The sequence below is a fragment of the Tachyglossus aculeatus genome, chromosome 26, assembly GCF_015852505.1.
Source record: "Tachyglossus aculeatus isolate mTacAcu1 chromosome 26, mTacAcu1.pri, whole genome shotgun sequence".
NCBI classification, from domain to species: Eukaryota; Metazoa; Chordata; class Mammalia; order Monotremata; family Tachyglossidae; genus Tachyglossus; species Tachyglossus aculeatus.
Genome location: NC_052091.1, coordinates 12,414,351 through 12,428,436, shown reverse-complemented (window position 1 = coordinate 12,428,436; position 14,086 = coordinate 12,414,351). Strand labels below are relative to the sequence as shown.

Below are 14,086 nucleotides of genomic sequence, written 5' to 3'. Positions count from 1 at the left end.
TCCAACTTGATATACCCCAGAGCTGGTAGAGTTCCTGGTACATAGTTAAGTGCATAGAAAATAACATAAAAAAGGATTCTATTGAAGTATAAAGTTGAGGCATTTATCTCATTTGCGATTAATATTTTTCCCTTTGTCAAACATAATCTCCAAAGAAAAGCCGTGTTATTAAACTGCAAGATAGCAATATCAGTGATGTGAATGTGGGTGACTAGTCTGTGCTTTGAAACTGATTTTGCCATTTAAAGAAGTGGAAATTCAAATGACAGTAGTCCGTACATTAGATATCTGTAGTCCTGGCTGAGATAAGGTTAATGAAAAACACTAAAGGGCAACACATTTCCTTAATAAAACAGAAACTCATTTAAAGAGTTTCTTTTTTTTAGTGGACTTTGGCTACCTTGTTTAGTCAAGGATAAAAGGTAAGCTTCACTTTGCATTCCATTTGGTTCAAATATTTGACTAGATCTAACACTTGGAAGAAAATGTACTTAAAAGCTATTTCTGAGTAGACTTGTCCTTTTTCTGCCCAATCGAACCTGCATTTCTTTTGCTAGGGTGCAAATGAATATTAAGCAGGAGTCAGCTCCAGACACCTTAAAATGAAAAATATTTCTCCAGAACCTGTTTTCCCCCTGTTAAGTGACTGGCAGGTGAAAAAAAATCATTTAAATTGCAAAAAAACTGACAAGTTTTTTTGCTCCAACTCATCGGGTTGGAAGACTTAGAATATATCTGACAATTACTCTCCTATCCTTCAAAGCCTCACTGAAGGCACATCTCCTTCAAGAGGTCTCCCCTAACTAAGCCCTCCTTTCCTCTCCCTTCTCCACTACCTTGACTTGCGCTTTATACAGCCTCCCATCATTTATGTACCTATCTGTAATTTTATGTATTTATATTAATGTCAGTCTCCCCCTCTAGACTGTAAGCTTGTTGTGGGTAGGGAATGTTATCTTGTACTCTCCCAAGCACTTAGCACAGTGCTCTGCACACAGTAAAGGCTCAATAAAAACAACTGACTGACTGCCTCGGCTCTCCAATTCTTGTTTAGATCTATTTGGGACAGCTCAGATGAGATTTAAAGACTCTAACCCTCATAACCTTCCTGTGAGGGAGAAGACACAAAACCAAAAGAGAACGTGTAATAATTCATCTTGGATTTGGAAATGTTGGGAAAATGCTGACTAATGGGCTTTTATGACATATATGAAAATCAATCGTAAATATTGAGTGCTTACTATGTACAGAGCACTGTGCTAACTGTTCGGGAGAGTACAATACAACATAATTAGCAGACACTTTCCCTATTCATAAGGAAAGCGAGTCGGTCACCAGGTTAGTTTTTTTCTTCAGCAGCATCCAACATACCTTACCTCTTCCAAAGTTTTATCCATCTTGGCTGCTACTTTCCCAATCTCATATAAAATTGAAGGAGTGGTGGGGACTTGTGCTATGGGTCTTCCTGGGAGGTAAGTCAATAGCCTCATCATGTAACTTTTGGTTTCTGAGCCACAGTCTAGTAGATGGGAAGAATTGCATTACTAAAACATATGCGATTATATAATACAAATTACATACAATATAAAAGAATAGTACTGTATTGAAGGTCATCATGCTGGGAATGGAAAGGAAAATATAGCTATAGAGGAAAAAGATAAAAAATTGCTACGAAAAATTCAAGAATTCAAATCGCGAGCAGTGTGACCTAGTGGAAAGAGCATGGGCCCGAGAGTCAGGTGGTCATTAGTTCTAATCCCAACTCTGCCACTTGTCTGCTGTGTGACCTTGGGGAAGGCACTTTACTTCTCTGTGACTCAGTTACCTCATCTGTATATTGGAGATTGAGACTGTGAACCCCACGAGGGACAGGGACTGTGTCCAACTTGATTTGCTTGTATCCACCCCAGCGTTTGGTGCATAGTAAGCACTCAACAAATACCATAATTATTATCATTATTCATTCTGATTCCTGAATGTACCAAGCCTAAACTCATCCTCTGTTGCCCGTTAACTTTCCTTACTACTGAACAAAATAGCTACAGCTACAAATTTCTGTTGTTGTCACATCCACTGAGGAATTACGTTAGTATGACTTTGTTCCAACAAGACATTAATAATAATCATCAACTTTATTAAGCGCTTACTAGATGCATGGCCTAATGGACAGACCATAGGCCTGGGAGTCAGAAGGACCTAGGTTCTAACCCCAGCTCTAATACTTTTTTATTTTTATGGTATTTGGTAAGTGATTACCATATGCCAGGCACTGTTCTAAGTTCTGGGGCAGATACAAAGTAATCAGGTTGGACACAGTCCATGTTCTACGTGGGGCTCACAGTCTTAACCCCCATTTTACAGATGAAGTTACTGAGGCATACCAAAGTTAGGTGATTTGCCTAAGGTCACACAGCTCAAAATCCCCCCCTCCCCCGTGCATCCGATCCCATTCCTTTGCCTCTTATCGAAACACTTGCCCCCTCTCTTCTTCCCTCCCCAACAGCCATCTTCAACTGTTTGCTCTCCAATGGCTTCTTCCTCCATTGCTTTCAATCATGCCCATTTCCTCCCAATCCTAAAAAAAAATCCTCCCTGGACCCCACGGCTCCCTCCAGTTATCACCCTATCTCCCTCCTACCATTCCTCTCCAAACTCCTTGAGCATGCTGTCTCTACCTGCTGTTTCAAATTCCTCTCCTCCCTTGACCCCCTTCAGTCTGGCTTCTGTCCCCTGGACTCCACAAAAACCTCCCTCTCAAAGGTTACCAATTATCTCCTTCTTGCCAAATCCAATAGCCTCTACTCCATCCTAATCCTCTTCAACTTCTCAGCTGCCTTTGACGCTGTCGACCACCCCTTTCTCCTGAAAACATTACCCAACCTCGGTTTCACTGACACTGTCCTCTCCCGGTTCTCCTCATCTCTCTGGCTGCTCCTTCTCAGTCTTTTTGTGGGCTCCTCCTCTGCCTCCCAACCCCTAACTGTGGATGCCCTTCAAGGTTCAGTTCTGGGTCCCCTTCTATTCTCCATCTACATCCACTCCCTTGGAGAACTCATTCACTTCCACAGCGTCAATGACCACCTCTATTCATTCATTCAATCGTATTTATTGAGCGCTTACTGTGTGCACAGCACTGTACTAAGCGCTTGGGAAGTACAAGTTGGCAACATATAGAGACGGTCCCTACCCAACAACGGGCTCACAGTCTAGAAGGGGGAGACAGACAACAAAACATGTGGACAGGTGTCAAGTCACCAGAATAAATAAAAATAAAGCAAGATACACATCATTAACAACATAAATAGAATAGTAAATATGTACAAGTAAAATAAATAGAGTAATAAATCCGTACAAACATATATACAGGTGCTGTGGGGAAGGGAAGGAGGTAGGGCGGGGGGGGTGGGGAGGAGGAGAGGAAAAAGGGGGGCTCAGTCTGGGAAGGCCTCCTGGAGGAGGTGAGCTCTCTGATACCTAAATCTATATCTCCAGCCCTGATCTCTCGCCTTCTCTGCAGTCTTGCATTTCCTCTTGCCTTCAAGACATCTTTACTTGGATGTCCTCCTGTCAGCTCCAGCTTAACATGTCCAAAACAGAACTCCTTATCTTCCCACACAAACCCTGTCCTCCCCGTCACTTTCCCACCACTGTGACTGCACCAGCATTCTTCCTGTCTCACAAGCCCGTAACCTTGGCACCCCTTCTTTCAACCCACATATTCCATCCATGACTAAATCCTGTCAGTCCCACTGTCACAACAATGCTACAATCTGCCCTTTCCTCTCCATCCAAACCGCTGCCACGTTAATACAATCACTTATCCTATCTCGGCTTGATTACTGCATCAACCTCCTTGCTGACCTCCTGACTCTCCCCACTCCCCACTCTGTTGCCCGGATCATTTTTCTACAGAAACATTCAGGACGTTTCCCCACTCCTCTAGAAACTTGAGTGGTTGTCCACCCACCTCCGCACACAACAAAAACTCCTCACCACTGGCTTCAAAGCACTCAATCACCTTGCCCCCTCCTACCACATCTCGCTACTCTCCTACTACAATCCTGCCTGCCCACTTTGCTCCTCTAATGCTAGCCTTCTCACAGTACCTCAATCTCATCTATCTCGACGCCGACCCCTCGCTCACGTCCTGCCACTGGCCTGGATCGCCTATCATCCTCAAATCCGACAGACAATTACTCTCCCCAGCTTCAGAGGCACATCTCCTCCAAGAAGCTTTCCCTGATTAAGTCCTCCTTTCCTCTTCTCCCACTCCCTCTGCGTCACCCTGACTTGCTCTCTTTATTCATGCACCCTCTCATCCCCACAGCACTTCATTCAAGGTATTTACTGTGCTTACTGTGTGCAGAGCACTGTACTAAGCAGCTTGACTCAGTGGAAAGAGCCCGGGCTTTGGAGTCAGAGGTCATGGGTTCAAATCCTGGGTCCACCAACTGTCAGCTGTGTGACTTTGGGCAAGTCACAACTTCTCTGGGCCTCAGTTACCCCATCTGTAAAATGGGGATTAAGACTGTGAGCCCCCCGTGGGACAACCTGATCACCTTGTAACCTCCCCAGTGCTTAGAACAGTGCTTTGCACATAGTAAGTGCTTAATAAATGCCATCATTATTACTATTATTACTAAGTGCTTGGGAAAGTACAATATAACAATAATGTACAGATCTGTAATTTATCTGTATTAATGTCTGTCTCCCCCTCTAGACTGTAAGGTCATTGTGGGCACGGAACGTGTCTGTTTATTGTTATTTTGTACTCTCCCAAGCACTTAGTACAATGCTCTATACACAGTAAGCACTCAAATATGAAAGAATGAATGACAGAGTCGGGATCAGAACCAACATCCCTCTGGCTCCCAGGCCAGTGCTCTACCCACTGGGCAGCTGTGTGACCTTGGGCAACTCACTGCACTTCGCTCTGCCTTAATTCTTCTTCTTCAAATGCTGTTGAGTCGTTTCCAACCCACATGCCTCAGTTCCCTCATCTGAAAAACAGGGATGAAAACTGTGAGCCCTGTGTGGGACACGGACTGGGTCCAACCTATCTTGTATTTACCCCAGCACTTAGTACAGTGCATGGCACATAGTGAGCACTTAACATACCATTTAAAAAAATACAGCAGCATCGTGACGAAGTACAGGATAATCAGATCTGACACAGTCTCTGTCCTACCCAGTACTATCAATCAATCAATCAATCGTATTTATTGAGCGCTTACGGTGTGCAGAGCACTGTACTAAGCGCTTGGGAAGTATAAGTTGGCAACACATAGAGACGGTCCCTACCCAACAGTGGGCTCACAGTCTAGGAGGGGGTGACAGAGAACAAAACCAAACATATTAACAAAATAAAATAAATAGAATAGATATGTACAAGTAAAATAAATAGAGTAATAAATACGTACAAACATATATACATAAATACAGGTGCTGTGGGGAAGGGAAGGGTGTAAGGTGGGAGGGATGGACGGGGGAGGAGGGGGAGAGGAAGGAGGAGGCTCAGTCTGGGAAGGCCTCCTGGAGGAGGTGAGCTCTCAGTAGGGCCTTGAAGGGAGGAAGAGAGCTAGCTTGGCGGATGTGGGGATGGGGGGCAGTCCAGGCCAGGGGGTGTATGGTGGATGTGTAGGGGGCCAAAAGCGAGTAAAATTGAGGAGCTGGATGTTCCCCAATACTGCAGGTGCCAGATCCAATTTTTCTTCATAAAACTGAGTAACTAAGCAAAAGGGTTCTGCTGAAGCGGTAGCAAGCCGAGACTAGATGGCTCCATCTTCACGCCTCCTAAAGATGATTTCTTCCTTTGTCATTGGCAGGCATTGACTGAAAACGTTTGCCTGTGGGGTGTGATGAAACCAATCCAATGATCTGTTTTTAACGCCCAACTCCTCCTCTAAACTCCTTGTGGGCAGGGGTCATCATCATCATCATCAATCGTATTTATTGAGCTCTTACTATGTGCAGAGCACTGTACTAAGCGCTTGAGAAGTACAGATTGGCAACATCTAGAGTCAGTCCCTACCCAACAGTGGGCTCCCAGTCTAAAAGGGGGAGACGGAGAACAAAACCAAACATACTAACAAAATAAAATAAATAGAATAGATATGTACAAGTAAAATAAATAGAGTAATAAATATGTACAAACATATATACATATGTACCGGTGCTGTGGGGAAGGGAAGGAGGCAAGATGGGGACGAGGGGGAGAGGAAGGAAGGGGCTCAGTCTGGGAAGGCCTCCTGGAAGAGGAGGGTCCCATCTACCGACTCTGTTGTAGTGTAGCCTCCTGAGCGTTTTGTGCGGGGCTCTCCACAAAGCGAGCGAGCGCTCAGTACATAGCAGGGATCAATCGATAACCATCGACAGATTAGCAGTATGGCATAGGGATAGGGCATGGACCAGGGAGTCACGAGGTTTGCTGCCATTTGTCTGCTGCATAGGGATAGGGCATGGGCCAGGGAGTCACAAGGTTTGCTGCCATTTGTCTGCTGCATAGGGTTAGGGCATGGGCCAGGGAGTCACGAGGTTTGCTGCCATTTGTCTGCTGCATAGGGTTAGGGCATGGGCCAGGGAGTCACGAGGTTTGCTGCCATTTGTCTGCTGCATAGGGTTAGGGCATGGGCCAGGGAGTCACGAGGTTTGCTGCCATTTGTCTGCTGCATAGGGTTAGGGCACGGGCCAGGGAGTCACGAGGTTTGCTGCCATTTGTCTGCTGCATAGGGTTAGGGCATGGGCCAGGGAGTCACGAGGTTTGCTGCCATTTGTCTGCTGCATAGGGTTAGGGCACGGGCCAGGGAGTCACGAGGTTTGCTGCCATTTGTCTGCTGCATAGGGTTAGGGCATGGGCCAGGGAGTCACGAGGTTTGCTGCCATTTGTCTGCTGCATAGGGTTAGGGCATGGGCCAGGGAGTCACGAGGTTTGCTGCCATTTGTCTGCTGCATAGGGTTAGGGCATGGGCCAGGGAGTCACAAGGTTTGCTGCCATTTGTCTGCTGCATAGGGTTAGGGCACGGGCCAGGGAGTCACGAGGTTTGCTGCCATTTGTCTGCTGCATAGGGTTAGGGCATGGGCCAGGGAGTCACGAGGTTTGCTGCCATTTGTCTGCTGCATAGGGTTAGGGCACGGGCCAGGGAGTCACGAGGTTTGCTGCCATTTGTCTGCTGCATAGGGTTAGGGCATGGGCCAGGGAGTCACGAGGTTTGCTGCCATTTGTCTGCTGCATAGGGTTAGGGCATGGGCCAGGGAGTCACGAGGTTTGCTGCCATTTGTCTGCTGCACAGGGTTAGGGCATGGGCCAGGGAGTCACAAGGTTTGCTGCCATTTGTCTGCTGCATAGGGATAGAGCATGGGCCAGGGAGTCACAAGGTTTGCCGCCATTTGTCTGCTGCATGACCTTGGGCGAGTCACTCAACTCCTCCGTGCCTCAGTTCCCTCATCTGCAAAATGGGGCTGGAGACCGTGAGCCCCACGTGGGATAGGGAGAGGGTCCAACCCAATTTGCTGGTTCCCACCCCAGCTCTTCGAACGGTGCCCGGCACGTGGTAAGTGCCTAGCAAACAAATAATAATAATAATAATGATAGCATTTATTAAGCGCTTACTATGTGCAAAGCACTGTTCTAAGCGCTGGGGAGGTTACAAGGTGATCAGGATGTCCCACGGGGGGCTCACAGTCTTCATCCCCATTTTACAGGTGAGGGAACTGAGGCTCAGAGGAGTTAAGTGACTTGCCCAAAGTCGCACAGCTAAGTGTACATATCTGTTTTGTACATATCTATTCTATTTTGTACATATGATAATAATAATAATGATGGCATTTGTTAAGCGCTTACTATGTGCAAAGCACTGTTCTAAGCACTGGGCACTGTTCTATTTATTTTATTTTGTTAGTATGTTTGGTTTTGCTCTCTGTCTCCCCCTTTTAGACTGTGAGCCCACTGTTGGGTACGGACTGTCTCTATACGTTGCCAATTTGTACTTCCCAAGCGCTTAGTACAGTGCTCTGCACATAGTAAGCGCTCAATAAATACGATTGATGACGAAGTGGCGGAGCCGGGATTTGAACCCATGACCTCTGACTCCAAAGCCCGGGCTCTTTCCACTGGGCCACACTGCTTCTCATGCAAGTACCACAGTTATTATCATTATTATTAGTATTATCATTAACTGGGCCGCCCCTTGAATTAATTCAGTCCCAGCAGGAGGAAGGAAAGGATCATCGCGCCAAGCCCGTTTCACAGATGGGGAAACTGAGGCTCAAGGGATCCGAAAACCCCAGATCAGGCTATTAACAATCTAGGAGACAGGGAGAACAAGTACCTTTATTCATTTTACAAATGAGGCACAGAGAGGCTAAGTGACTTGCCCAAGGTCACCGAGCAGGCCAGTGGCAGACCTGGATCCAGAACATGGATCTCAGGACGCTCGGACCCATGATTTTTTTCCCCTGCTACATGCAAAGAAGGGAACCGTAGTCTTTTTCGGAAAACTGGGTCATTACTTACCTACAGTCATCAGAAAAGTTATGTTGCCTTCTTTAGTACTTTGCAGGGCAGCTGTTGGAAAACCCTCCTTCCTCAGAAACATGATGGCATGGCTTTGCACTTCAATCAGGTCAGAGTTCTTACTAGACTCGCTATTTGTGATTTTCAGGACATATTCCGACAACTCTTCTGGAGCTCCGTTATCTTTCGAAATGTGCACGTGAAAGTTCTGATCATCGTAGCTGGGGAGCGCCCTGACCTTGGAAACTTTTAACCCAAAAATTGACTCTACCAGTGTGGCGGCTTGCAACTCGCTGAAAGATGGTTTGGTGAGCAACTGTGATTTCTGATCGTTTTCATTTGACATCGTGTCTAGGGGAAAAATGGAGGCAAAATCACTGCAAGTGTCAGAAACATTTATGTGATGGGACTGCTTACTCTAGCAGGATTTTGAAAGAAGAATTTAAAGTTCTGCAACTTACTGCGGTCCTCAGATCCAAGACCTGAAAGAAGTGCGGCCATAAGAGAAGTAAGGATTTCAATACAATTTTAAAATGCCTCTTCAAGTCTCTTTTTCTCTCTCCAAATATCTATTAGAACAAGGCGAACCTAGGCTGAAAAAACGGGTAAAAAATGCAGTTGGGTTAACGTGTGCGCTAAGCCTTTCCACCACTGAATCCTTTAGACGAATGTTTCTACCAAGTCTGTTATACTGTACTCTCCCAAGCGCTAACAGGATGCTCTGCACACAGTAAGTGCTCAATAAATACGATTGATTCCCTTAAAGCCTGTGCAGCTACTATAAAAAGCAGAAACAACTTCCTTGGAGCAAAACTTGCTTTTGGTGGGGCAGGAGTAGAAAGGGCAGAAGACAGAAAGATTCTGAGTAAAATGGTTTTGAATATATTCAGTTTTAAGTCAGTTTAGAGCCCAAAATGAGACTGCTACCACTCCCATTGCTGTTGTTTCAGGTGTGGTGGAAGGTTGGGAGGGAGGAGAGGAAGAAGGGAAATGCAGAAAAGGAGGGCTTGAAGACTGAAAGGATTTGGAGATATGGCCCTGTAGCTTGAAGACATATTCCCTGGATTTGGATTTGAATTATTTTGGTACTGTTCCTTCTCTGCAGGGGGCTGGGGTGATATTCAGAGCTCAAATTTTATATTTATTGAGTACTTATGATGTGCAGAGCACTGAACTAAGCGCTTGGGAAAGCACAACCAAGTTAGCGGGCATGTTCCCGGCCCATTGTGAATTTACAGTCGCGAGAGATGGTGAACAGTAGTCTTCAGACAGTAAGCATTCAATAAATACCACTGATGGAGCCTTACAGTCTAGAAGGACTGAACACTGTTTTTATTTATCTTGCATCTGTGGTGTGCAAGCTCTTTGGGAGTGAATAAATTAGTGTTGCTGAAACTGGGATCAGAACCATCGACACTGGACTCAAATTTGCTGGAGAAGCAGCATGGCACAGTGGAGAGAGTCCTGGCCTGGGAGTCGGAAGGTCATGGGTTCTAATTCTGACTCCATGTGTTTGCTGTGTGACCTTGGGTAAGTCACTTTACTTCTCTGCATCTCAGTTACCTCATCTGTAAAATGGGGATTGAGACTGTGAACACAACGAGGGCCAGGGACTAGGTCCAACCCGATTTGCTTGTATCCACACCGGAGCTTGATACAGTGCGTGGCACATAGTAAAGCGCTTAACAAATACCATTATTGTAGGGAAGCTGCGTGGCTTAGTGGAAAGAGCCCGGGCTTGGGAGTCAGAGGTTGTGGATTCTAATCCCGGCTCTGCCACTTGTCAGCTGTGTGACTTTGGGCAAGTCACTTCACTTCTCTGTACCTCAGGTACCTCATCTGTAAAATGGGGAATAAGACTGTGAGCCCCACATGGGACAACCTGATTACCTTGTATCTACCCCAGGGCTTAGAACAGTGCTTGGCAAATAGTAAGCACTTAACAAATACTATTATTATTATCATTAACTCTGCTCCCAAAAGCCCTACCAGGAAATTAGAGTTTTGCCAATTGGGCCTGCTCTTCTCTCTACAATTTCAAATGGCCCGAAGCTCCATTAAGTTCTGGGGGCCTCTGATTTTCTTTGCAGGTCTAGGATTCTATGCAATCCTAGAAGAGTGATGTTCAGAGTATCTTGAAAATTATAATTCACTGTAAATTGAGGACAGGGATCATATATCTACTAATTTAATTGTATTCTTCCTAGCACTTAATATAGTGCTCTGTACACAATATGTGTTTTGTAAGTACTATTAACTGATTCTAAAGGAAGCCTTTCCTACTAGGTGGAACTTAATTGCCTTTAGACTATAAAATGGTTGTGGGCTTATCTGCCAACTCCTACACTGTTCTCTCCCAAGCACTTACTACAGTGCTCTGTAATAATAATTATGGTACTTGTTAAGCACTTACTATGTGCCAAGCACTGTACTACACAGTAAGTGCTTAATAAATACGATTGATTCCATCTGTTTACTGGGATCCTTGTTCAGGTTTGAAAGATTCTTAAATCTTGTGTTGTTTTAAAGGAAGTTTCCTTGTTTGACTAGGGTGCTTTCTTTTTGCCAGGCACAAAGTTTTCTTTATTTTTTTCCTAATGAAAGTTCTTACTCCAAGAAGGGTGTTACGTGCTTTACCCAAGAAAAACTTTTCAGTACTAAGCGGCTTTATATTTTATGGACCTTCATTCTGAACTAGGATAATTTGTATAAGAGGGATGACAATTAATTTCGTTCTAAAAAAAATTCAAGTCTTTGGCAGAAGGTTTGCTTGCCTTTAAGACCTGCCCCGACTCCATACCCCAGAAAAGACTTTTCCTCCCCTGCATCACGTTTCCGGATCAAACGACTGAACTTCTCCCATTCTTCAAGACCTGAGATGTTAGAATAGTAATGATGGTATTTATTAAAGGGCTTACTATAAGCCCAGCATTATGAACTTCATAAACTCTGAACTCCTTTTCAGTGTGACCTCTTAGATACTGCAAGCTTGTTTTTCCACTTTGCTATTTTTTACTGGAGGGATGACCCTTGAATGTCATAAGACAACCCAAAAGCTAAAAGAAGGTGGGGGCAGGGGTAGGAAGGAAGTGGGAGGGAGGGAAGAACAGCCCAGGCACTTTCATTTTCGTAAGGATAGATTAGTGGTAATAAGGAAAGAGGAGGAAGGAAGGGCTAACGGCCTTGTCTGGGGCCAACTGCCACAACAACTGCCACCCACCCATCAGTGGTATTTGAGCACTTACTGTGTGCAGAGCACTGTACTAGGCACTTGGGAGAGTATACTATAACAGAATTGGTAAGCACGTTTCCTGCCCACAACGAGCTTACAGCCTGGAGGGGGTGACATACATTAATATAAATAAATAAATCACGGACATGGGAAGCAGTGCAGCCTATTCGAAAGAACACGGGTTTAGGAGTCGGACGACCTGGCTTCTAATCCCAGTTCCACCCCGTACTTGCTGTGTGACTTTGGGTAAGTACTTAACTTCTGTTGCCTCACTTAAGCGCTTAGTACAGTGCTCTGCACACAGTAAGTGCTCAATAAATACGATTGATTCCCTTAACTGCAAAATGGGGATTCAATACCTGTTCTCCCACCTTCTTAGATTATTAGCCTGATGCTCTTGTATTTGCCCCAGCGTTTAGTACAGTGCTTGACACATAGGAAGCACTTAAATATCACTATTATTATCCGTTTAAGTGATGTGGGACTGGGGGAGGGGGTGAGTATAGGGTGCCAATCCAAGGGCAAGGGGGACTCAAAAGGAAGTGGAAGAGGGATTGAATTTAATCAAGGAAGGCCTCTTGGAGGAGGTGTGCCACCCGTTCCCATCCCACCCCAGGGTCCTGGATGCCCTCTTCGGGGTGGGTGGAGAGTGGAGAGAGACTACTTTATGATAGACTGACGTCCTGGGGAATGGTACATTTGTCCCTTCCTTCCTCTCCCCCTCTCCATCCCCACCATCTTACCTCCTTCCCTTCCCCACAGCACCTGTATATATGTTTGTACACATTTATTACTCTATTTATTTTACTTGTACATATCTATTCTATTTATTTTATTTTGTTAGTATGTTTGGTTTTGTTCACTGTCTCCCCCTTTTAGACTGTGAGCCCGCCGTTGGGTAGGGACTGTCTCTAGATGTTGCCAATTTGTACTTCCCAAGCGCTTAGTCCAGTGCTCTGCACATAGTAAGCGCTCAATAAACACGATTGATTGATTGATTGATTCTAAATCCTGCTGGCAGAGAGTCTCCAAAGAACTTACAGTCAGCGGGGGCTTCCCCAAGCCCAGGCGGGCCTGACGTCTCCGCTGCGGGGGACCCTGGAGTCCCGGGTGGTGGGACCCCCGTCCAAACCAGGCTCACAGCTGGGAAAGGGGGGAAAGGACTCACAAAAAGAGGGACAAATGACACAAGTGTCGAAAGGAGGGACTCACAAAAAGAGGGACAAATGACACAAGTGTCGAAAGGAGGGAACCGTTACGCCTTCCGGGCGCAAATGGGAGGCTCCAACTCTTTTCAACGGCGCGGCCTTGGCTCCTCATTGGTCGAGGGAGATCCAGGCCGCCCCCCGTTACCATGGCAACCGGAGCCCCCATCCCACCCCAACCCCACGATTCGGAGATTATGGGCCGGTGCAGAGCGAGCAGGGGTCATTCATTCATTCATTCAATCAATCAATCAATCGTATTTATTGAGCGCCTACTAAAGATGATTTCTTACTCTGTCATTGGCAGGCATTGACTGAAAACGTTTGTCTGTGGGGTGTGATGAAACCAATCCAATAATCTGTTTTTAACGCCCAACTCCTCCTCTAAACTCCTTGTGGGCAGGGGTCATCATCAATCGTATTTATTGAGCGCTTACTGTGTGCAGAGCACTGTCCTAAGCGCTTGGGAAGTACAAGTTGCCAACACGTAGAGACGGCCCCTCCCCAACAGCGGGCTCACAGTCTAGAAGGGGGAGACAGAGAACAAAACCAAACATAGTCACACAATAAAATAGAATCGATATGTACAAGTAAAATAAATAGAGTAATAAATACGTACAAACATATATACTTATATACAGGTGCTGTGGGGAAGGGAAGGAGGTACATTCATTCATTCATTCGTATTTATTATTATTGTTATTGTTAATAATAATAATAATGGCATTTATTAAGCGCTTACTACGTGCGAAGCACTGTTCTAAGCGCTGGGGAGGTTACAAGGTGATCAGGTTGTCCCACGGGGGGCTCACAGTCTTAATCCCCATTTTACAGATGAGGGAACTGAGGCACGGAGAAGTTAAGTGACTTGCCCAAAGTCACACAGCTGAGAATTGGCATAGCCGGGATTTGAACCCCTGATCTCTGACTTCATAGCCCGTGCTCTTTCCACTGAGCCACGCCGTTTATTTATTCATTCATTCATTCAATCGTATTTATTGAGCGCTTACTGTGTGCAGAGCACTGTACTAAGCGCTTGGGAAGTACAAGGCGGCAACATATAGAGACGGTCCCTACCTATCAACGGGCTCCCAGTCTAGAAGGAGGAGACAGACAACAAAACAAAACATGTGGATG

At 45.6% G+C, this 14,086-nt stretch overlaps 1 protein-coding gene across 2 annotated transcripts in view; it reads right to left on the bottom strand.

The window, feature by feature from the left end:
* The window catches only part of HYKK (hydroxylysine kinase), a 35,142-nt gene extending 22,148 nt beyond the window's left edge, over positions 1 to 12,994 (bottom strand). For both annotated transcript variants that reach the window (XM_038766966.1, XM_038766965.1), the window contains exons 1-4: positions 12,786 to 12,994; positions 8,974 to 9,105; positions 8,513 to 8,863; positions 1,377 to 1,519 (exon numbers count right to left, since the gene is read on the bottom strand). In XM_038766966.1, coding sequence (XP_038622894.1) covers positions 1,377 to 1,519; positions 8,513 to 8,863; positions 8,974 to 9,013 — 534 coding nt within the window. In that variant the 5' untranslated portion in view covers positions 9,014 to 9,105; positions 12,786 to 12,994. The remainder of the gene's footprint in view (positions 1 to 1,376; positions 1,520 to 8,512; positions 8,864 to 8,973; positions 9,106 to 12,785) is intronic.
* Positions 12,995 to 14,086: the final 1,092 nt, after the last annotated feature.